The 23,426-nt window shown below is 46.1% G+C and overlaps 3 protein-coding genes across 3 annotated transcripts; 1 reads left to right on the top strand and 2 right to left on the bottom strand.

Annotated features, from left to right (window-relative positions):
* The first annotated feature begins 1,694 nt into the window (after positions 1–1,694).
* F4813DRAFT_358215 (uncharacterized protein) lies at positions 1,695–3,295 on the top strand. The gene is made up of 4 exons (XM_049243207.1): positions 1,695–1,806; positions 1,877–2,012; positions 2,214–2,281; positions 2,501–3,295. Exons 2-4 carry the CDS (start codon positions 2,004–2,006, stop codon positions 2,832–2,834), a joined length of 411 nt encoding a protein of 136 aa, XP_049099830.1. The 5' UTR covers positions 1,695–1,806; positions 1,877–2,003; the 3' UTR covers positions 2,835–3,295.
* Positions 3,296–4,507: 1,212 nt separating this feature from the next.
* Positions 4,508–6,455, bottom strand: F4813DRAFT_62331 (uncharacterized protein). Its single transcript, XM_049248706.1, has 5 exons — positions 6,145–6,455; positions 5,938–6,091; positions 5,664–5,754; positions 5,258–5,587; positions 4,508–5,190 (listed from the first exon to the last, which is right to left on the bottom strand). Exons 2-5 carry the CDS (start codon positions 6,037–6,039, stop codon positions 4,598–4,600), a joined length of 1,116 nt encoding a protein of 371 aa, XP_049099829.1. The 5' UTR covers positions 6,040–6,091; positions 6,145–6,455; the 3' UTR covers positions 4,508–4,597.
* Positions 6,456–15,218: 8,763 nt separating this feature from the next.
* F4813DRAFT_396044 (PLP-dependent transferase) lies at positions 15,219–17,688 on the bottom strand (the record flags this gene model as incomplete). Its single annotated transcript, XM_049247780.1, has 4 exons — positions 15,219–16,140; positions 16,226–16,352; positions 16,419–17,558; positions 17,607–17,688. The coding sequence occupies 4 exons, from the start codon at positions 17,686–17,688 to the stop codon at positions 15,825–15,827; spliced, it is 1,665 nt and encodes a 554-aa protein (XP_049099828.1). The 3' UTR covers positions 15,219–15,824.
* Positions 17,689–23,426: the final 5,738 nt, after the last annotated feature.

Here is a 23,426-nt window from a genome sequence, read left to right as displayed (position 1 = left end):
AGCGCGACCTCTTTTCTCCGCCTAAGACAATCTGATCGAAACCTGTGCCGATGGATTTGCAAGGGGGCCGTGCAAAAGCACAAGGGGAGCAGGGGGGGGAGATGACGGAAACTGGCCTAAGAATCCAGTATTTCAGTGGACGAGGGGAACTGTAGACTGGAGACTGGAAACTGGAAACTGGAAACTGGAGATTGAATACGGATAAAAGGGGCAGAGAAGTTGGGAGATGGAGGATGAGGTGACCTGAGATGGGCAAAGTAGACAAGGCAATTTTCTCGCGAATCGATACATTGATGGTAGGGCTCGCGCACTACTGCGGCTCCCCTTCGAAGGTATCTTGCGCCATTGATTGGGTCCCTGTCCGTCATTTTGTCATCGCCAGCCCGTCAAGGCGTTCTGCCTATCGAGTGAGCAGGGGTTGTAAGGCACTATTCGCTTCCTTCTCAGCCCCGAATAAGTCCAGGGCACCCCACTTGTAAGCCTAGGTACCATGTTGCATAGATGGCATAGATGTATGGTACACTCGACCAAACGAGATCGCAAGGCACTTCAGATGACAGACGGGTACTATGCAGGTGAGGCTTGCTGTAAGTCAAGAATGCAAAATGATGACATTTTCTGACCCGTACTGCCGTGACCAATTCATACATACGGCGGTGCTCTGTGGAGTTTGTGGCAGTAACTAAAACATACCGAGATCTAAGACAGGCCATTTCCTTCGAGATTCTAGGTCGGTATACATGATGAACGCATACAGATGCTGCACGTCCAGAATGCGGGAGCCGAATCAAGATGTTACCTCCTGTTGCTCCAGCCGCATCGTGGAATCTCATTGGGAAAAAAATCGGATATTCTCTAACTACTGTCTCGATCCTCTTATTGGGAGAGACGGTGGGTAGTGAATGCTACTGTAGCACGAGCCGATATAAATATGGCCCACCAGCTAAAACGCGAACCTCCACGGTTGGTGGTATAGCGGACATGTCCTTATCGCAATTATACCGTCTTATTAGTAGGCTTAGAGGAAATGGAAGAACTTCTTCGGGTTCCCTTAGATAATATGATCAACTGAGTATGATTAATCGACGTCCCTGCCTCGATAGCCTGCAGTAGCGTGAAATCCACGGGGGTCTATTGAGTGTAGAATGCAGAGGGTATAGCACAGCCACGACTGCGCTGGCATATCTACCTAGAGGTAGAAAAAGGTGTAACAGGGCCAAGCAGAGGTGACCACAAACAGCATTGCCGGGGAGCCATTTTCAATCTCGAGCATCACGGATGTGGAGGCTAACTTCATCCAGATTCCAGATTCCAGAGTCTTCGAAGTATAGTACTGGGTCTATACGGGATTTGGGATCTGGGACGTGGTTTGTGTCAAACGATAGAGTTGCAACGATGTAAGCGCGTAGGTGTGTAAGAAAACCAAGGAAACCAAGGAAACGGAATAGGCTGCTATGCTGGTATTAAGTCGGTATTAAGTTAGTTAATGTTGAAGAACGGCACAGCATTGAATCTGATATTTTTAACCGCGCAACTGCAATGCAACACGGCCGTTTACAGAGAACTGCCCCGATTCTGCAAAGGTTGCATCATTGGCGTATCAAACCGGTGAGGATTTTTGTTTAAAATCTAGGTTAGGTACCTAAAGTTAACAAGTTCCAAATTCGAAAAGTACCTAACCTAGGTACCTAAACACAAAGAACCGGAGAGAGTCACGTGTTCGCCCTGTGGCTTCCCGTAGTTCCCGTCCCAATCCGTACCTACTTGTGGAAAGATGGAGGTGGGGAGCTTACATATGTACACCAGGTAGTACCCCCCTTCCCCCCGCAACAACACCATTCGCCATTCTTAGGCAAGTCTTAACCGCCTAACCTAGGTTAATCTTTTTATGTACCGTGCCCTTCTCATGTATCATCAACGTCACGTAACTAAAACCACATTAATCTTACAACAAGTAATAAAAAAAAATAAAAACAAATCCAAGTTATACTGGGCTGGGAAATATGTTTCAGGTAAGTCGGTTCATTCCTCTTGCTACCTTAAGAGAGACACATACATGCATGTCTCCCAATATGCAGGAAGATATTCTTACTAGTATCACCCTAAAATAACAAAATAATCCCACGCGACGCTTCCCCTAATATACCACTCCCCTGATATATCATATCATTACATGTACGTAACTAATTGGGTATTGACTTGCCATATTCTAGCCAAATCCAGAAGATCATCTTCATCTTCGAATGCACCGCGCCCGTTCGGTCATTCTTACAACCCAAGAGTACGTCGAGCACTCCCATCTATCAACTAAAGACACCCACCCACCCTTAAATTCCCCGAGTTGGGGCTCAACTCTACCCGCCTAGATACCATATATGGCAGGTCTCAGTATTATGTAGCTACCTACTCGCATTGGAACCCGACTACGGGTATGAGCCTCACGCGTATTTCGTGGACGACAGAAACTCATTACTAACTCACAATCCCTCGCTCCGCACAGGCTGGTAGAGATCCGAGCTGCTCAGAGAACCTTTGAAGGGGCTTATATGCGGACCGCTCTCTCGCAGTTCAGTTTTGCTTTGATCATACTCAAGATCTTCACATCTGAATTCTACGCCATAGGCGCTCTCTTCGCCGTTTATGGTGCGGGAGTCTTACTATGTTCCATATATCGTCGGTACCAAGGTAATACGCAGTTTCTCACCTCGACCGATAACGATGGCGAGTTGAAAAATAAATTCCGCACCAGCGGTAATAGCGTCCTACTTCTCACCACTCTAAGTATCGGGGCTTATGTTGGTCTAATGGTTCTAACTTTGCAATTGGAAGCGTGAAGAATGGTGACCAGAACTCTACAAAGTCCCAAAGCTCGAAACGGAACCCTGCATCATCTACTAGCTATCATTCCAATACGTTTCCAGGATTAGCAACACCTCTTAAAGTAGATAGTCGCCGGCCTTTGGTCCTTTCGGTGGGAGTATGCTAGACCGAGGTGTTGTACAATGGTGTAGGTAACGGCAGCTTACACAACTATTGTGGTAGAGCACACGACATATAAAACAATGGAGCATCCATACGGAATATTTATTGTATATCTGAGACATACTAGGTACGATGACGCCCAAGAGAATTTGCCCTATATCGCTGTGTGACGAGTAACGAGTAATCTCGCCAAACTCCCAGACATATACAAGGGTTGTTACTGGCTACGACCTTTACATCCCGGGCCAATGCTAGTTGTGTGGTAATAAATGTATATACAGTCGGATAATAATCTTTTGCGGTGTTTATAGGTAAAGTATGCTCTACCTCTAATGTTCCATTTGGTACGTTTTGACATGACGATCCATCTAATTGGCATATTCACATTCAAGGCGTTCCAGCAAATGTTTCAAGCAGTTATCTACTAAGAGTGTTGACACTCTTAATCAAGTACATATAGTAGGTAAGGTTCCAGCAAGCCAAATAACACACTCGTACCTTTTATCACCAAGAACGCAAAATGCTCCAGCCTCAGAAATACCCATCTCCCCCATCCGAAAGCCGTTTTTGCGCGATCCGCCCTTCGCGAATTTTTTCAGTTTCCTAGGCCATACTATATACGGCTAACGAAGAGGGGAGAGTAACCGACAAATAACAACAACGCTAGATATCAGAACGAGACATGCTCTTTAACACTCCGTAAAAAGTAAAGCCTTCTTCGCCTAGCCTTGGACGCCTCCTCCGACTTTGGGACCCGTAACAAGCAGCTTACGAGCCACGCCAGTGAACTGAGTACATGCTCCGAGCCGGAAGTTTCCAAGGGACAGCCGGACGGGAAGCCGCATCGGTTACCGAATACCCCTACCGGCAGAGCAAGGGTCAGCCAAGGCCTTATTGAGATCGCCTATCCTCCGTGTCCAACTCAAACGCGAAAAGTCAACCGCTTCCCTCTAGTTCCTCCAGCTTCCCATATGAAAGATTCCTTTACCCATAACAAAAGATCTATTCTTCTCGTATCCTATTCCTACATCAATTGGCATGTCCCGGAAAATTCCGTAGGTTAGCAAGGGAACGATATGCTTGCCCGGTAGTCCAATATGTTCTTCGAAAATAGCTGTGCTTCACCCGTGCGGAAAGTCGATAATGGAATATTGGTGGGTAATTTCTTTTCCATCGGCCAATCAATGCTTGACACCGCCGTTTACGTATATCCAGGGATGATGTGTATATTGGTTTGTTAGTTGAGGCCGATATGATAGTAGTTAATTGCTGTTGACTCGGTCACACATGGTGTATATCTTTAGATCCCACCGTGCTATGAAGATGCCACATATCCTTGCACCGGAGTGAGACCCGTTGCTCAGCCCCTTTCTGATTCGCATATTTTTCCTTCGTGTTCCCGTCCCTTTCCTGTTTTGTCTAGACTTTTTTCGCATTTCAAAATAGGAACCGTCGATTTCGTCCACGAACACACAAAAGGGAATTTTAAATAATTTGGGTTATATGAGAAAACCAACTTCAGACGATGGCAGTATGCAATGCTGCGGTGGAAACCACGCGGCCAGAAGATTGCAAGTGGCCTGACACTCCGCACCATGCCGCGGTCGAGTTCCAGTCATCGTTGGCCATAGTAGACGCCTCCGATCTGAGAGGGATCCTCGCCAGACGAGACATGTGCCTCGGCGGGATGGTCTCGGATTTCATACCATCCACCATAGTCTTCATTATGTCTAGAGTAATGGTATTGCTGTTGCCATACATCGTATGCTAGATGCGGCGTGGCACCGGCAGAAAGAGACCCTTGAGCGGCTAAGCTCGCTTCTGGCATGATGTTGGTCGCGCTCGGTGATTGCACCCGATCGTATGGTCTTGTCGACGAAGGATCAAACTGCTCGGATTGGTGGCTGTTGAATGACATCGATCTCGGGCCCGATGGGTACGGACGCCATGTGTCATCGAGATGCGTCTCAGTATCCATTCTATTTATCCCGAGTGAACTCGCCGGCCATGCCGATAGTGGTGGAGCCGTTGTGTGGGAGGTATATTGGGAGAATCCCGTAGTCTCGGGTACACCGTGTGGAAAGGTCATCCAAGGGGTGTTCGTGGCCCCCGACGTCGTCTCGGCGCCGGCATCCGCATCAGTCGACATCCAACCACTTGCCACTTGCCCATAGCTAAAGGAGCGGCTGCTAGGTGTAGTCGATGGAACTTCTCTACTTGTTAGCAGACGGCTTATAGCCGTAGGACCTCAAAGAAAGATTCATATTACACATACTCCTAACAGAATAAGCCCCATCTTCACCAGTTTCTACTGGTTGTCGCCCTATACTTGGCATCGATGGCATTGCTGTAAGCTGGTGGTATGCCGGGTTCGATTGCCTTTCCACAATATGACCCATTGCCGTTGCGGGAGAGGTGGTGGGTGACGCAGGGTTAGACCCAATCGATACTCTTCTCGGTCGATGTGTCATCGTATGCGGTTGTGCTTGTGGATTTACCGCGGTATATACACAGTCCTTTTTGAGACTGATGCAACTCTCGCATCGGTTCAGGAGATCTTGTACCTCGGGCTTTTTACACCTGATCTTCCTTTTCCGGCAGGGGTCTATACCGAATTACACTTTAACACTCATACGAATCTTCCCTTGAGCTGGCCACTACTTGGTGCGATAGCCACTTACCACATGCGACTGTTGATCGATGGTAGCCGAGCCTATTCCTCCTTCTTTCGTTGGGATGATCAAGTAGGCCATGATTGGTTTCGTTTGCCCCCTGCGGTCTCAAGTTAGGAGTCGAGACGGGTCTTTTCAGCTTATGCTTGTGTTTTTCAGATGGGATTCTCTGTTGTATGGTAGGGAGGGGGGACGATCTAGTTGCTCTGGGCTAATTGCAGACAAATCCGGGGAGGGGGTGAAAGCGGAGGCGTGGGCTAGGTCGGATGCTGATAAGTCTTACCTCTAGGGCGGAACTTGTCCGTGTTAGACGTTTACCCATGTAGGTAGCTTGTGGCGCATCCATCTCAGAGCCCTCGTGTGAGGACGCGGAATGACAAGACATAATACTTATCGTGAATCTAGACGGACCGAGGATATGTTATATGCTCGAGTAGCTACGAGTCCTTCAGATTTATCTGTGCTGAAGAGATTATCGGCGGATACTTACCTTCAACGGGGCTCTCCAACATGAGAAGCTAAGGAGTAAGCCGCTTTGAGGAACCCTTCTCTTTGGATTGGGGGCGGCCGGCTTCTGCACTGTGGCTTTCCACCCGCTAAGTATCTTAACGGTGGATGGTAGATGGCAGCCTTTAGCAGGTTTCGATTCGAGCTTCTTAATCACTCTTCGGGGCCGCCATAAACCGAAATATGGTAACAATGCTAGTAGAATATGGTGGAGAGGAAACAAGGGACGGGCCAATCGAGTTCGTAAAATTTCTTGTGGTCTTGGGCCAGATATGCAATCCAACCATAAAAACAACCTAGTTTTCATCCAAGAACCGCCGCGTTAGTATTGCTTAATAGAGCATGTAAAGTGCGTGGTAGGACAACGCATATAGACGTCCACACCTTGTCACCTGCCTATGCCTATGCCTAGAGGAACCCCCTTAGGTTGGGAACAAGGATCCAACAGATATCTGGATCGGGAAGCTTGGTTCTCACGGCTCCGATTCTGGCACCTGAGACTCCTGTACATATAGACCAAATGGGTATCCTCGGCAGTGCCTAGAGTATCAGTTGCAACACACAACCTAACGTCCTATCTCCAGGATAGAAAGGGAGAGGTCGGTTGAGCTATAGCCAAGGATTGGGATTCTCTTTTGCAGCATTTGCGTTTAGCATTATGGTAAGCCTAAGAGATTCTGAGTATCTTACCGGGTCGAAAGGGATTAACGAAGATGTGACTGCGAGGACGGATATAGCTGAACGCCACCCTTTTGAAGCTAGAGCTATGACCGAACGTGAGCACGGCCCACGACTTCTAGAAATTTTCACCACAAGGGACGGCCTAGGTTTCCCAAGCTAGGAAAGTTAGCAAAATTTTCGTCGTTTTTACGCTAGAAGGGGTGTGATAATCTGAGTCCGGCACCGGAAACAGCCATGAAAAAAGATCTGTCTGGGGCAGACGCTGAGCATATATCAGAAACTATGAGCTACCGGTGAGTGGCTGGAGGATCAGGACGATCTGCGTGCAGGAGAGGGACAGGATCTAAGCTATGTATAAGATATGCAGGCGACCTCGCTACTTGTTTTTCCTATAACGAAAGAATGGCATGAAGAGATGCCGGGGCTAAAATTGATGACGAGAGCAGGAAAAGAAAAGTGATAATTTAATACGTCTATATCGACCCACGCATGATTAGAAAAAAGAATATCAAATTCTTATTGAGATACTGGCAAAAAGCGGCGCTATCTGGAACTTGGAGTTGTCAATCCCTATTATCCTTTCGCCTCGATGTCAAATATGAGGCGGATACCATCTCAGAATCCACTATAGTTGGTTTTCTCTACTTCAACCTTCGACATTGGATCAGACAACCCTGTATCCAAGGGGATTACCCGACTTGTTATGCACCAGAAGTGCCTCCGACGAGCATAGATTGCTATTCGTATGATGTAAGTACTATTTGAATTATACGATTATTCCCATAATAGCCAATAAGTACTTTCCATAGGCTGTAGCTCTAAAGTTAAGGGGGGAGTGCAATGCATGGACGTGTAAAAATGCACTAGGGCGTTAAGGAACGGATACGAAGTGCGCCGAGAGAGCTATGCCACAGTTGACCCGAAGAGTATATATCTTATACGCTAGATCTCTTAACAAGTATATGGATTGAGCGAAGCGCAGATCTGTAATAAGAGAAGCAACATGTTATTCGAGCGGTAACATCACGACGGGAGCGGTTCAACCAGTTTTCTGGGACCATGCAAACGGTATTCTGGGATTAGGAGGGGGATAACAGGGATTACCGGGAGTAGCCAGTTCTCTCCGGACCCGTAATCGTCCTTGGTTGTAAATCTCTTTTCTTATTTTTCTTCTTTTCTTCCCCTTTCCACATAACATCGTCTACAGCATCCTCGTCTAGATCTAGCGAGCTAGGTATGTAGTTGGTTAGTTATTCGACTAGCTTTTATATTGCTGCCCTGTGCTTTTCTGCATGTAATCCTTGTTCCCGGCACTAGGTTAGAAAGGTAGCAAACCATGAATGGAACGATGGCCTGAAAGTAGTGGCACACTCTTGTTACATAAGAGCCAATGCCATTACTCTAAATTGACTTGCACTGTGATACAGTGACCAACTCGCTAACGTGAAATGGAGGTTGATAGCCTTGAGGGAGTGCAGGGAGACAGTTGGTAAAACGGATCTTGGGTCGAAATCAGGGGAAATCCCCCCCAAACCGTTAGGGCTGACTCGGACGTGCAAAATGCATTTTCTTGATGGCGGCTATAGATTGCAGCCATACCGTTGTAACTGTGGTACGTTCCCAATATCCTTCACTTGTAACTTCAACCGTCTGGTTTTTGAGTCTCAAGTTAGTTAGTTTTTTTACGACGAATTTTATGTCACATTAAATGCTGCTACGAATTAAGCTCACGATGACGTTCCCCCTTGAAAACCATGAGGGGTACTTTAGCTAGTTACCTGGTATACTAGGATGACATCGCACATTCGCTCATCCAACTTAAGATGAACACGACGATACTAATATATATGTCTCATTTCTAAAATTCCTTGTCTCTATGAGAGACATTCAAAAGACATTTTAAGCCATCCAATCTATACCAACGCACGATCGCAGACGTAAAAAAATATTGCTTTTATGTTAAGCCAGGTTAATACTGGCTCCAATCAATTCCAGCAGCCCGGTAAAATAGCTGGTGAAGATTTGGGGAAGCAAGGGGAGGTCAGGATCTTAGTCTTTCGGATAATGTAACGCTATAAAATACAACAACACGACACGTTAATATTGCGGCAGTCCAGATGCATATAGGTCCAATATATTTACATCCCTCCTTCATTGCTAACTTCCTTTTGATACGCTGCAGAAATAGCCTCTTAGGTTTTCTTAATTCACCTATCGACACTATCGACTTGCGTTTAATAGACGATCCGGGACTAGATTACTCAAACTAAAGTGCGGCTTAAATTGTAGAGAGCCTCTTCATAACGGTGAAATCCCCTTTGCCCAGGTTCATAAAAACCCGTTTGCCGAAGCTAGCAATATTTCCAGAGAACCAGTAGGCATAAGCCTTTCAGCCGAACAAGATAGGATGAACCTGCTTTCTTCGCGGAAGATGTGTTTTATTCGTGCTTTAGACTAGCATTACACCTTCGCAGCAGCAGTCGATCAAAAATGATGTGCGACTAGGATCGGGAGACTTACATCGTTAGACCTATGACTGGGTCATAACCTTCCTGCCTTGATATTCCTGCGATGAAATGAACCAAGACACACTATTGACTGGCGCTCATTTATCAAGCTGTGTACAAGTATGTGGCTTTGAGTAATTCAGACTTAACCTGAAGTTGAACAAGCCCATAGAAAATCATTTTCTCTTTGACATTTACCATGGTATCGGGAACTTTTGGAATATCGACAGGGATAAGGGGGGGTTCACTTAGGGCGAGGTGGAGCTACAATAGAAACTGCTTTCCATCATGTACAATACATACACTACTTGAGTACGTTTCCCTCACAACGTCTTCACTTTCTTCTCGTAGGTGGCTTAAATGGCCGTTATAACGTCTTAGACTTAGGCCGAGATAGCCAATAAGACAAATTATAATTCTCAAATGGGGTGACATTACATATGCAACGTAAAAACAGAGAAGGATCTAGTCTAGGAGCGGGCCGCAATCTGAGCCTGGATTCTACCTTTATCGGTTTCGCTGTCGACTTGATACCCAGGCTACATGATAGGTTGACGCAGCTGACCTCAGATTACATATGATATGCATCTTACGAGGTGCATAGAGCCACGTTAGGAAATCAGAATTCATGCTTGAAAGCCGAAGATCAATCCCCGACTCATTCCCTAATGCAATGTACCAGGTTGACCGTCCACTCATCGCGAGTTGCAGGGATTGTTCTTACGCCATCCGCATAAGCCCACAGATTTTTTATTTTTTATGTATTTATTTTTTCTCTTCTGTACGATCATTGTGATTCCTCATGTTTCATCACCAGGCACGCCAACCACGACCCCAGTACTCTTTTCTTATCATGCTCTAGTAGCGCCCGGAGACACAATGCATTGCTTAGCCTTAAGCCATCATCTTCTCCATTTATACAGTGGTTCTCTCTTAGTGGCCGAAGGTACCCAGCAGGACAAACTTAACTGATCGATCACATGCCCACTGACTCGAGTCCGTACCCACCACATGCATTGTGAAGTCGTAAATCTTGATACATGAGAAGGGCGTTTGGAGGTTCTTGACTCAACTTTCCCGGGGCCGACGGGAGTTTCGAGAGACTTTTCATGCCAGCAATAGCCATCACTCGGTTTATGAGTCTAACTAACCGCATATTCGATTACTGTTCTTTTGTTTGATCTCCTTTTAGCCAGAATACCACAAAAGCTCAATTCCTCTTGGACTCATATATCTGCTACCCCTAACGTTCGGAAAATCGGTGAGCGGCCCGGCGTTAGCTTTTCTTATGCGCTCATTATATAGGAAGAATGCCTCTTCAATATCGTCGTCTCGCTTCTTTGGCCAGTTGCCGTTGGCGGATTAGACAAGAGAGACAATATAGTATTGCTCTTAGTAGACTATAGATTATGCATAACCTTAGCGCCTAAGATCTTTGCTAGGATTAAGGGAGAATGTTCCCATGTCAAAACTCTTCAATAAAAAAAAATTAAGGCTGATTAGACCAATAGAGATCAGTATATCGCGGATCTCGGTGTTATTTACAAATGGCGTCGACAAGAACATATTAACTATTTCGCCGCTTCTCTTTACACGTCGACATCTCCCAAAGTAACTCCGCTCTTCTCGATACGGTCATATTATAGCGGCAATCCCATTAGTACGGGTAGCCTGCTTATGAATAGGGGTGAATTGGCAAACCTGAATTCCGTGTCACACAAGGCGCCGAAGTGGTTAGGGTTTTTGAAGGAAAACACGCCGAGCAGAAAATGGTCCGTTTTACTTCCTTGCCCACAATAAGATTTGGAAGCATTGTCTCGCTACCTTGGTGTTCTTCAATCAGACCGACGAGGTGGCAAAGTCTCTGAAACTTGCGTATATAACACTTTCAAACGAATCACAAGTTACGATCGGGGTTACTGAATGAGGTGGAGCGCATCCTGAATATACAGTACGAATTCACTGAATCGCTTCTGGCAACATATACATATATCGGTGAAAATCTAAGTTGTGGAGTCTCCCTTATGCCTAGATCAAGGTCGGTTCAGCTTGAATAAGAGCCAATGTCTTAGGTTGGTTGGAGATATACCATAAGCCTCTTGCTCGCACATAAACTGGACTTACGCGGCTCCGATGGCCACGTGTAAAGCGGCAATGTCTCATGCATGGCGTGGCTTTCATCCATACCAGGCGCTTAAGGTTGATATGTTATGATAAATTTACGCTTAGTATCTAGGTGGGTAGGTAGCTGCCTATGTAAGCCTACCTCCTTCTACTCACTATGTCTTCTATAAGCATTCTCTAACATCAGAAGGCTCTAGGCGGTAGTGAAAGGTGAGATCTCATTGCACCCCACCATTCCGCATGATGGAGAATAGGAACCGGTGGCTTTCTCCAGTCAGTGCGAAAAAAAAAAAAAAAAAAAAAAAAGCACTGATGTATCCCACGGGCCTGAACTTGGTATGGCTAGAGACATGGCGCTTGAAGTCATATTTTTTATCACTTCCAAGACCTGGTTAATATAATTCCACGATCTATGGCCCCCCTTGCAACAACTAGCACGATCATGAGCTTACCATAGTTATGGCTCGAAAGAAAAAGAATACGAGATTGTGGCCGAAGACATAAGTATTAGGGGTTTTAGGCTACATCGTTAGACGATTAGTCTCGTCAATTAGGTAGAACACTCGCTGGTTGATTCAAAAAGTAGAGTCTACATCACGTTCCACGACCCGTTTATATCAGTACGATGTGAAAATTGAAGGAACGTCTATTCAACTATAGCTACCTAGCATTTCTCTACGTACACACATTCAAGTAACTTAAGTACCTACCTAAGGCAACACGGTTGGAAAGATGCATGGTTTGAACTCTTACCAAGTAACATGAATCTTAGGAAGTTTTATATTCCAGTTCCGAAATATGCTCAGTAGGTAGTTGCCGCTCAGTCTCCCTCTCTGAGCACGCTCCTAAATTTCAGCCCCTAAGATAGCTACACCCCCTAGGTACAAGCCTACTAGACTATGCACCTGACCTGAATATGCCCAATCATGTATACGATGAGATCTCATTGCATGTCGAGTGTAGATAAGATCCACCAAAACCCTATATTTCAAAATGACACGTCAAGTATAATAAATTCATCTGAATACGAGGGATTTATAACGATGTAATACAGCATAAACCGTAGACCAACTACGATATCAGTCTATATTATCTAATATTATAGCGAGTGTAGGGCAATTTAAGAAGTAGGCAGATGTGAGAGGTGGTAGTATCAAACATTGCTCCAATTACGAGTGAATGGGTGGTATGGATTCGTGAGACAATGTTACGATGAACATCTTATATATGAGGTGCTTTAAAGTTATCTAGCCTAAGTTAATTTCCTTATAACTTTGATATTTAGGTAAGTATATTTGCGTAGGTAGATAGGTAGTTAGAGGTTTGACAGAAATTGATTATCTATTACACTTTCTATGTTAGGCAAGGGGCCTGCCTAATGTATATGAGTGCGCATAGTAAGAAGACAAGAACAGCCTTGAGTGGGTCAGTAACAACAATGGTGACTCTCTTAACACATATACCTTCTAAAGATAAGGGAGAGGGGTGCATCCCTTATAAAAGCCTGCTAATTAGCAGTTACCCCTTTTTAGTACCCCCTATCTCTCAACAGTCTATGTCCAGTAACATAGACTTGCTGGTCTTTACCCACCACATATATTTTATTCGGACTCTCAGAATCGTCTCGATAAAATAACGTAATTGGTACTGGTCATAGGATGCGCAAGGATTTCAAGAAGTTGGGGGTTATTAAAATAACCCTTAGATACTAGGTTATGTCCTAATACTGGAAAGGTGTTGAAGAACTCATATTTTTGCATTATGAAACTTGCGAAATCCGGCTCTGTTAGAAACGCAGATATAATATACAATATTAGAAGGTGATAAGACTGAAATCATACCAAATCACTACAAGTACCAGTATATATTCCCCAAAGGCTTCAAGAGCTCCTATCTCGGTATGAATGAAACTCCATATATATTATCCTTAACAACCTTAGAACTCATACGTATAGTCACTAAGTGGGTACATGCTATTTAGTTTCTATGCTGGCCCCCCTAATCATAAGCCCATGTCAAGACATAGGCTCTCGTAGTTAGGTTAGAGTTCCTCGTGGAATAACGAAGTTGTTTCCGTGCTGTTTAGTTCCACCTCGTGTCACCCCAATCTACATCCGCTTTTGAGTTGCGGAAAGGCCAGGCTCATCGGTAATGTCCCCTGACAGATGATTATTCTTGGCTTCTTTTTGATATTTCGACCAAGAAGAAATTTCTTTCGAGTTCGGGGTCCATCTGCCCGTCATGAATTATTGATAGCTCCAGTTTTAGCATAGCATGTGACCTTCTGGTAGGTTTTGAATAGGCCGTCTTAGGCTCTTGAAGCTTGGCCCCTTTCATCCGTGCTACGTGGCTGTAACATCACACGAGATGATCGAGGTCCCAGATAACACATGCTTAGAGGCGGCTATAAATCCATTAATGGTGGTTCACGATGCGGCTATGTTTCTTCAGCGGTTGAACCAGGTACTTTTAGTAAGGCTTCCCCCTCCAACCAGATATATGAAATCCTTAAATAGGAAAGAGTAGCCGCGATTTGCAAGATGGAAAAGCTCATGAAGGACTAAAGGGGTATAGCATAGTGTCCTTAGACCTATGATAGGAATACTGTGTATCCAAATCATATTAAACGGGTGCTCGAAGACAGGGTAACTACCGTGTTTACCGAGCTTACCATTAATATGGTCCGACCACAACCTAGTACTATACGGTTACTCCCAATATTGCGACATGTCCTGCATCCCGGGTCCAGTCTTATTTGAACTGAAAAGAGGGGCATCATCATCTGATTACTGTACTTTCGAACATCGCGGCATCTCATACGAAGGGATCACCTCCGGTGCCCCGGCTCCGGCCCCGGCTACACAAAGTAGGATTGCCAGACCAACACTCTATAGACGCGTCATCGTACTACAGAAATACAAGCAATCTGCCGTATCTAAAGTTGTCGGCTTAAAGTAATGCCAATGGTGAATTATGTTGTTGCGGATGTCGTTGGGGTAAGGTAAAAAATAAAAATAAAAATCACTGCGGCGCAGTTTATCAGCCATAGAGGATAGAGTATAAAGCGAGATATCGGGGAATGCAGCGGAAGGATTTGAGATAGTTCAACATTTGGCAAATCAAACGCTCGAAAGGAACGTGCATGAACACTGCGTAACTCTGTTGACCTTGCGCCTCATCCTTGTATTGCTTCCCGCCGCACCCAGCGATCTAACTCTTCGATGCTACGTTATCTTTCGCACGTACTGCATAGCTACCTCCTATGTAGGTAGCTTATAAGCCATCATCTAGATGTAGATAGATCAGGTACCGTCTCGAGTCTGACAAATGGGGCGAAGAGTTCAACTATCCTTCAGGAACGTGTCACGGCGAAGTCTTTATGCCTCTGCTGCCTTCAACTTTCCATTCGGGGTCACACCGAGGGCGTCATATATGTTATATATGTCATATATGCAATAGCATCCTTCCCGGGCGGAAGAGGATGTACTACTTGCGCGGGTGGACCCCCATAGATGTTGGTTACCTGTATATAATAAGGTCTTTTTTCGCGGGGTGCGCATATTGATTGCATGTACACAGCACCGCCAGGGCGGAAACGAGATGTAATCCTGCAAATCTATTGGACTTCGGAATAGATGGCTTAGGATCTGACATAATATGCGCCACTGTGCAATAAGCACCACCGATTGCCGATATTTTAAAGCATTGCATGCCTTATAGCTAGATGGCTGCTATACCGGTGAGGGAAAACTATCGAAAGGAACAGCAAGTAGCGGGGCACTGAATATATTAACCATATTTACTAGGGGTAAGGAGTTAAAATTGTTGTGGCTTTTATTGACACTCGGTATGACGAGCAAGAGGTTGTAGTCGCGGTCTGGGTATGTAGGCCCCTGATATGGGGTCGGTTGGTGGGTTAAGAGCACAAGACTCAGTCAGACCAATTAAAATCAAAGGGAGCATTACGATACCTATTAATAATGCGTGTAATACTATGTTCCTGGTTAAGACCCTCCCTCTTTATTTTTAAACCCGAGAACTGTATTGAAATGGTGTGCACACCCTTTGTAGTTGTGACGAGTAACACCACTAGAATCAAGGAGAAAAGGGCATAGGCCTGTCTGGATTCATAGACGGTCAAAAACATTCTCATATCCTAACTAGATACATGTGTCGCTATATCAGCCCCTTGACCTGATCACGGACACGCCAAAACACTCCATTACTCCAACTAATCAACCGAGGAATGTGAGTGCTGGACAAAGATAGCACGCGTACAAAGAAACCTGACGATATTTCTCCAGGAAATATAAGCGCCTAGGAAACCGACTCTAGCTAATCGGCTCATATCTTACTTCACAGCAGCGAGACCGTGGATCAAGTCATGCATCGCAAGCGGATTTACCCTCGGTGTGGCTTCAGGGGCTGATGTGAAATGGTGCAGGGCAGGGCGTGGGCGTGGAACCTCTCGTACATCGGGGAAATTACTCGTTGTGTAATTAACGGGAAGGTCAAAGGCGAAGGCTTCGGCTCGCGGGGAGCGAACAGTAGCCTGAGTCGAGGGTACCCAATCCTGATCGTCTTCGAGAAATGTAGTGCGTAGGAAATCCAGAAAAGTGTCAACATCTTGTTTCGTCGACATAGCCCCGAGACTTGCACGCACGATACTGTATGACCGTGATGTATTAGTATACAGCAGCAAACAAGGGCTTGCGCGAGGGAGGGTAAGACGGAAGGTCAGTTGTAGCGTACCCTGTGGGAAGCCTATGGATGATACTTATGCCATGTGAGCCACAATGGTGTCCAGCCGATAGAGCACGCTCCGTCATCCATGGTTCGTAGCCAAGAGCTGTGAATATACCGCCAGGATTGCAGACGCCTAGTAGGATTAGCTGAACTGACCAACATCGGGCGTACCAACGTCAGGGGTTATAAATAAACTTACCCCCGGACCTTATGTAGATGCCCGCAGAATTGGCGGACCGCTCAACATCAGAGTAAGGAACATGATGCCCACTCGCCCGTAAGACGTTGAAAGCAATGGCAGAGCCTTGCTTTGTCGAATCTTCGAAGTCGCTATTTTCGTTATAGATACGGCAAAGTGGCCGGCCGTTGGAGTGGCGTAAAGTGAGCAGACCTCGGAACAATCTAGAGATGAGGTAGGAAGTATGATCCGAAATTCGGCTCATCGAACCATATAGTCTCTTGTGCACGTCAATAGCCTCGCCTAGCGCGAGAATGTTGTGGAACGGCAGGGTCCCGTCTTCGAGGCCTTCGTGGAGCTTATAGGTGGGCGCTTGGAGACCTTTTGACCGATGCCAATTCTCGCCGAATGTGGCAACCATGGAAACGGTCCCTCCACCGAAATATTTCCTTAGAGTCAGAATGTGTCCTGACTCCCTTCGAACGACCAATGCTCCGATATCTGGAAAGCCAAAAATTTTATATAGGGACAGACAAGTGAAGTCCGGCGCCTGGCTAACATCCCGAAAGATGTTCTCCATAGGATATGTCATAGCTAGTGCAGCGGCATCGAGAAGAGAGTAAGTGTTCTGTAAGGATTCTGACTGGCGCAGAATCCCCGGCCATGATAGTGGCAGCCTTCTACCAGACATGTTGGATTGGCCAGGGTAGGCAAACAGCCCCAGGCCACCAAGATGGTGGCGGTTAAGGTAAGTTGACTCAGGGGAATGTAGCCATCGCTCTACCTCCTGATCGTTCTGGAAGCAGTAAGATTGCCCGTATGTAAGTTCCCTGACCCCCACAATGCTTGTATGCGCATCTTTATGATACCCATACCAGAACCTCCGATCGCTAGTCTTCTCAGAGAGATCCCTGAAGGAATCAGCGACGAGCTTGATAGCTGCAGTAGCGTTTGCCACGAAAATCAAGTCGAAGTGCTCCGGACTTGCGCCGAGGAAGTTGAGTGTCTTTTCTCTAACATGATCAACAACATCACCGGAAAGCTTAGCTGGTGAGTTCTCCGAGTGTGGATTTCCGTATAAGTTGGTGATCATTTTTGCGCAAAACGAATCGACAGTAGATTTCGCATATATAGTAGCTCCACTGTGGTCTAGATAGACTCCTGCTTATAGGTAAGTTGGGGTCCAGGTAATCCCAACAGAAAACGTACCATCATTCATATGAGGATACTCCTTTTGGCGTAACGCTTCCACGTCGCTGTTATACCCTTTAGACATGGTGAGGAGTGGCATTGGTTACTTGATGTAAGCTGATAGGTGCTTAAACCCTGTTGATATACTGGGGAAAATGCTTGAAGATGAAGAGAGAAGACACTTAGGATTATAAGTATTCTCAAGATTGTAACAATGGAGGATTCCCGTGCCAATGTTTGTGTTGCGTCTTCCTAAGGACCATCATCCAACAACACCAGTTCCAGGCGGAGCATCTTATACTCAACCTCCTCTTCCGCCACTCATGGGGTCCATAGCGGGAAGCATGGGTAGGGAGCGTGGGGTGATATCCGCCCTACATCTTCTCGTCGAGAAAGGTCAGCAACGGAATGGTGGCGCGACGTGCGAGAGCGACTCTGGTGTCGACCATTGGCTGTATGCCATGCTGGAAACTGGAAGAGCCTAGCACAAGCGGATGACCGGACGACAGACATCTTGGCGAGTCGATAAGGAAACAGTAGGCGCAGCACATCGTACGCTAGGGACCGCGATCTAGTGACACATCGTAGCTGTAGACGGTTCCCTCAGGGATACTTGACGTACATCTGATGATGAGAGACCGGTAGAGATTATTGGATCCTCGATTTGGTCTGACACACCTGACCTTTTCCCTTTTAGGAGCGACGATGCCGATACGTACCGGATTTCGTCTCCAACAGTAGCTCTCTCTGGATGGTACTAGGTAGTTTGCATACTTGCAGTGTTTTCCCGGAGAGGAACGTTGGTGAGAAAAGTATAGTTTGATGTCTTCCTTGACGAGGTTTGGAGAAAGACGGTTGGCGTACGCTAGTGGACCCTACGTACCTCGACCAAAAGTGTAAGAGGCGCAAGTGTCAGATGCAAAAGGGATAGAGAAAGCCGTATGATTGGGACGGTTCGCTTGAGCAATGCAGTCCGCTTCGCGATGTGGAGCCATGGCGTACTGGGTGCGGTACTGGATGTGTACTCGATAAGGCTACTTTTCTAATTGCCGTTCTGCTGTGATGGGAAAAGCTTGAGTTGGAACGATGTCAAAATTGGCCTCAGAACTTAGGCACCGAAGAGGCTCTGGCGGAACAAACAGGCCTACCGATCGCGGCAGAGTCGTGTAAGTATGCAGACACCATTATCACTTACAAGGGTCGTCTAAGACACGAAAGACATGGGTTCAGATAGGAAGTCATCCTATTTGGCGGTAGTTCCGCCGTTCTGCCCTCTTTCGTGCGTCTGGATAGGTCGAGCGCCTCTTTCAGGCAAGCGTTGCGGGGAGAACAACGAGTGCAACGGCCTCGGTATCTGAACGAATTCCAGCCCAATCATCACAGAGAGTGTGGTATGCTTGCCGCGAAGTTACGGCCAAGAGCTGCGAGTAGTTGTACTCGAGGCGGGTTAGCTGCAGCTGTCATCGACCTCTCGAATCGATTCCCAACCCTAGTGTGCCTTGTATGCTTGTATGTTTGTATGCCGTGAGGGAGTATTCGAGGTACGTAGTGTTCTGTACATAGTAGTGTGAAGAGGAGAGAGTAGATCCCTGCTGCTTTGCGAGAAAGTGGTCGCCGACCTCAGAACTGGAGGGTGTGCGTCATAGGGCACAACTTCCTGCAAGTCCTACAAGTTCTGCAAGTATATGCGTCTAGACTCGAGGGACCCCTGGACATCTCACTCTGCACGGATACAATCTCATCTCGTACGGTAAGAGTCTTGCGGAGACCTAACGTGATGAGTTAGAACCGATCAGTTTAAACGACTGACTGCGACGGATAGGAGTCGACATGGAGTTGGAGGAATAACCAAAAAAGATTTGAGGCGGTTTGATGACGGTCCCAATGCTAAGCCCGCCAAGGCCATGGATCTGGTAACAAGTAGTGTTATTAATTGCCATCTATCCTTGCTGTCCATCATTCATCACTGTACATAGCATAGTATCATTGCTGCTGACCCAACTACTAACAAGTCCCAAGTAGGTAGGTAATGGTACCTCAGATTCGAGAGAGTCCCAGGCCGTCCCAGGAACGCAAGCCGCAAGCCGCAAGCTGCAAGCCTCCAAATCATTAGAGAACTTGTTTAATGTTGTTTCTTTAGAAAGACTCCCCCCTTCTCTTTTTTTTTTGTCATTCCCAAGTCATGCAGCCTCCGGGGATCACCAATTTGACAACTCTATAATACAAACCCCTTGACAATATTTGCCCACGAGGCTCGATTCACACCTAGCTCTAACCAATGACAGAGCCTAACAAGATCCGCGCTGAACCAGCTACAACCATGAAAGCTCTAAGCGCCTATCGCAATCTGAGACTTGACATTTTATTCCGTTTTAAGGTCCGGAGCGTCGCATACTTTTCAATGAACTACCGTCGGGTCACGCACCTATGTATCTCCAATACGCTCCAACACTCCCCGACTTGACTGACTTGACTGACTTGACTGATCTTTAACATGCTAGTGTCATAATAGGCGGACAAATCTTGAACTCTTCGGGCGAATCGAGCTATCTGTGGCTGAGTTGGGTTGGTTATTCAGAAGCTTAGCCTCGATTTGCGCTGCAGGTGTGTTGCATCACTCCAGCTGCAATGAAACAAAAGTTCTGTTAATCATAGACTACATCTCGCATTTGCTTTCTTACACAAAGACACCCTCAACTAATCCCGTACTTGGTCGGCTCTAAACGATGTACCATCGTGTCGCCGCATGTTCAAACCCGATAGCGCACCCTCTTCGGAAACACGGATGAAAAATCTGTAATGTCTATGTAAGGGTGCAGCCGGGATTTGTCAAGCCCTGTCGTGATGGTTCCGCGCGTATAACGGACTTTAAGTTGTAACCCGAGCAGAGAGCTCTTTGTAACTAGCTGACATCACCTGTCTCTACCCCCGTCTCTCTCTCTCCCTCACTTATTCTTAGCTGCTGAAGCTGTGCCGTATCCAAGTTAGGCCTCCTATTGACAAGTCTATTGACAAAGATACCATGTCAACTATGAATTTATAGACATTGATCCATTATCAGGATTATCTTTTGTCAGTCTGCCCCCAAAGATTCAGGTCAGTTTCCCCAGACTAGACCACGTATTCTGGGATGGATATCACAACCCTCGCACGAATCCCCGAGTGAACCTCGGCGATATAATCGCAACACTCAGCATAGATCTAATCGCTACGAAGATCTAAATCATGATAGCACGTCTCATTGGAGACCTCACCCGGGTCCTGACAGCTGCAAACCTACCCTCCTAATCAGCTTACCCCGGCTCATACCGCGCATTGCATTAGGGTCAGATCTCCTGCGCCCTCGCGGGCTGGAAAGCCTGGGACAGCATCCCGTATGTAAGGAGGAAGGCTAGACCCTTAGGAATGGGCTGCATCCGCACTAGATCTGTGTGTGTCTGGAGGACGCACCCGGTCTTGGCGAGCACAACGTCATGTGTGAATGCGAAGATCTCCCATTTTCGGACGAACGATGCCTATCACAGACTGATCCGATAAGTCATATCCATTTTTGGAACTGCTAGTCGATAAGCTGGTTGCATGGAGGCCTATCAGAGGTCGTAAAACGGTTCCTGAACCACCCAGACTAAAGGCCGGCCCTTCTTGCATAGGTAGGACTCGTACAGCCTCCCCTACGTCGTTCTACCCGGGCCTCGTGGCAATAAATACAACCCCATTCACCTTATTCTTAAACCCATGCGATTCAGGTGAGGACGTGCTCAGCCTTGCAGACGACCAGCTAGCTGCTGTCCCTAGGGCGCCACCTATGGCGACTTCGAATTCATACAGGTATCAGTACACACTCCACACTGAAGCTGAAAGCCACGCGCCAAATTCTCCTAGCCAATGATAGGGAAGATGTCATCAGGCACATATATATGTGTATCATATTCTGTCTACATGTAGTATCACAAGTAAACTTAAGAAAACAGAATAAGACTAGATAATATATACAGCTGTAGGAGGCACTGATACGAATGAGCAAGGTCGCAGGAGAGTTCCCGGTAGGCAAGTGACTTAAACGTATACTTCAATAGAACAATAACAATAATACCACCCCAACTCATTATAGTAAAGACTTCTCAGGCCTCCTCGTCATTTGACGAGAACCAAATCGGATAAATACGTTGGTAGTCAAGGGTGGCGAATACCTTACGTTACGAGCAGCCTCCCTTCATTCATAGATTCTTTACTAATTATCCATGGCGCTTAGAGGTACCATTGAGAGCAAGTCCAAGCGCGAGACATCTCACCTCCAACCCTTAGATGTGAGCTGAAACATACATGTCGGTATTGAACCGGTGAGCCGCGTTTATAGACTCGCAGCCGATGTGCAGATTAAAGCTATTTGCAGATATGTGATTCGTTTAGGATCTCATGCGTATGTTCGTCAACAAATAAGCGAGACAATGAGATGTTTCTCTATGGCAGCTTGTTGGGCTATTCCGAGTTGGTGATTAATATCATTTTCTATCCCTTTAAGTTGTGTACGCATAGATAGACTGGTGATATCTGGTTGGTCTAGTCAGGCCGTATTAGCATGACGAGGCTGTTAATACTTCACGTTTTTAGATATAAGAGAGCAAATAGGCTTGCCCGGTGAAGTTGCTAGACATATAGACCAACACTATCACGGCCCGAGATGTGGAGTACACCGGATATCCACACATGAACCGACACGCTTGTCTTGGTTCTTCAACTGGTCTTGATTTAGTTTGAGTCATTGATATCTTCCCGCTCTAAGACGGAGGGGGTCACGGAGTTCTCATTCGTCCCCGCGACATTCGAGCTCTCATATCTCCAAGTGAAAGAGAACCTAATGTGGATCGTCAAGGACTAGGTTACCCTATTCGAAATTTGAATATCAAGTGATCGACAGGCGCCTTAGTTTGACGATAGGTATGGTAGCTGAGTAGATGCCTAGGGTCGAGAATGGCAGCGTCGTTATCCGATACTACAACGCCATCGACGCAATAGGAATCGAATTTACCAAGTAAAATTGCGAAAGATATCTTGATGTGCAAAATATAGCGTATTTCTAAGCATCCTAACGATACTCGGTCTCTAACATAAGTAGACCTATATCTGATCGACGCTATCGTCTGTGTAGTGCCTATCTAAGGTAAAGTTATCATATCTCAAATTTAAAAGTGACAGCGTCTCATGCAGTGACCGGAACGCATGGTTTTCGGGGTACTACCTAATGATTATTGTTATATTGTTATTTTCGGATAGCTGCTTAATGGCGCCCCTCTAGGCACTCGATAGAGGGCTGATAGTGCGTCGATGGTCATGCTCTTACTTCCCCCTTGCTAGTGGCACGATTGGGGAAATACTATTGAGATTAGCATGTCTCCTTGTGGCTTTAGGTTCTTATTTGCTCTGATGCGAATAAATCACATCTTAAGATAGTGTGATTCAATCATATCGTATCACTCCTCTCCAAACTGACGCACCTGTGATAAGAGCCTAATATGCACAGCATGGTGTTGAGTAATAAGGGCAGGCGAAGCGATCAATGCAATGTATGCATAAAGAATGGAAAAGAAATATTGTTAGATTAAATAATATTTACTATGGAATATTTTTCTCGCCGGCCGTGAACATCATACGCGTATAATGATATTAGCTCTTTTAATATCAGAGGATGTTAACATATCGTTAGTAATTAGGTAGTCCCCAAAAGTCAACCACCATCCCGGTAACGCCAATCCATGCAAATTAAATTTCAACTGCAGTCGACTCCGAAGTGAACCTCAGTTAATGATAATTAATTGACTCTAATATGTTCGCTGTGCC

Source organism: Daldinia decipiens (assembly GCF_022478715.1).
Source record: "Daldinia decipiens strain CBS 113046 unplaced genomic scaffold F4813scaffold_15, whole genome shotgun sequence".
NCBI lineage: Eukaryota > Fungi > Ascomycota > Sordariomycetes > Xylariales > Hypoxylaceae > Daldinia > Daldinia decipiens.
This window is presented reverse-complemented; position numbering and strand designations above follow the sequence as displayed.

What these genes read in the sequence shown, in the direction of transcription:
- F4813DRAFT_62331 (XM_049248706.1), bottom strand. Translation starts at nt 6,039, where the DNA reads ATGTCTTGTCATTCCGCGTCCTCACACGAGGGCTCTGAGATGGATGCG. An exon ending in GGACAAGTTCCGCCCTAGAG is followed by an intron (nt 5,755 to 5,937) that starts GTAAGACTTATC and finishes TTGAGACCGCAG; the next exon opens with GGGGCAAACGAAACCAATCA. An exon ending in TGGGGCTTATTCTGTTAGGA is followed by an intron (nt 5,191 to 5,257) that starts GTATGTGTAATA and finishes CAAGTAGAGAAG; the next exon opens with TTCCATCGACTACACCTAGC.
- F4813DRAFT_358215 (XM_049243207.1), top strand. An exon ending in GTCATTCTTACAACCCAAGA is followed by an intron (nt 2,282 to 2,500) that starts GTACGTCGAGCA and finishes CGCTCCGCACAG; the next exon opens with GCTGGTAGAGATCCGAGCTG.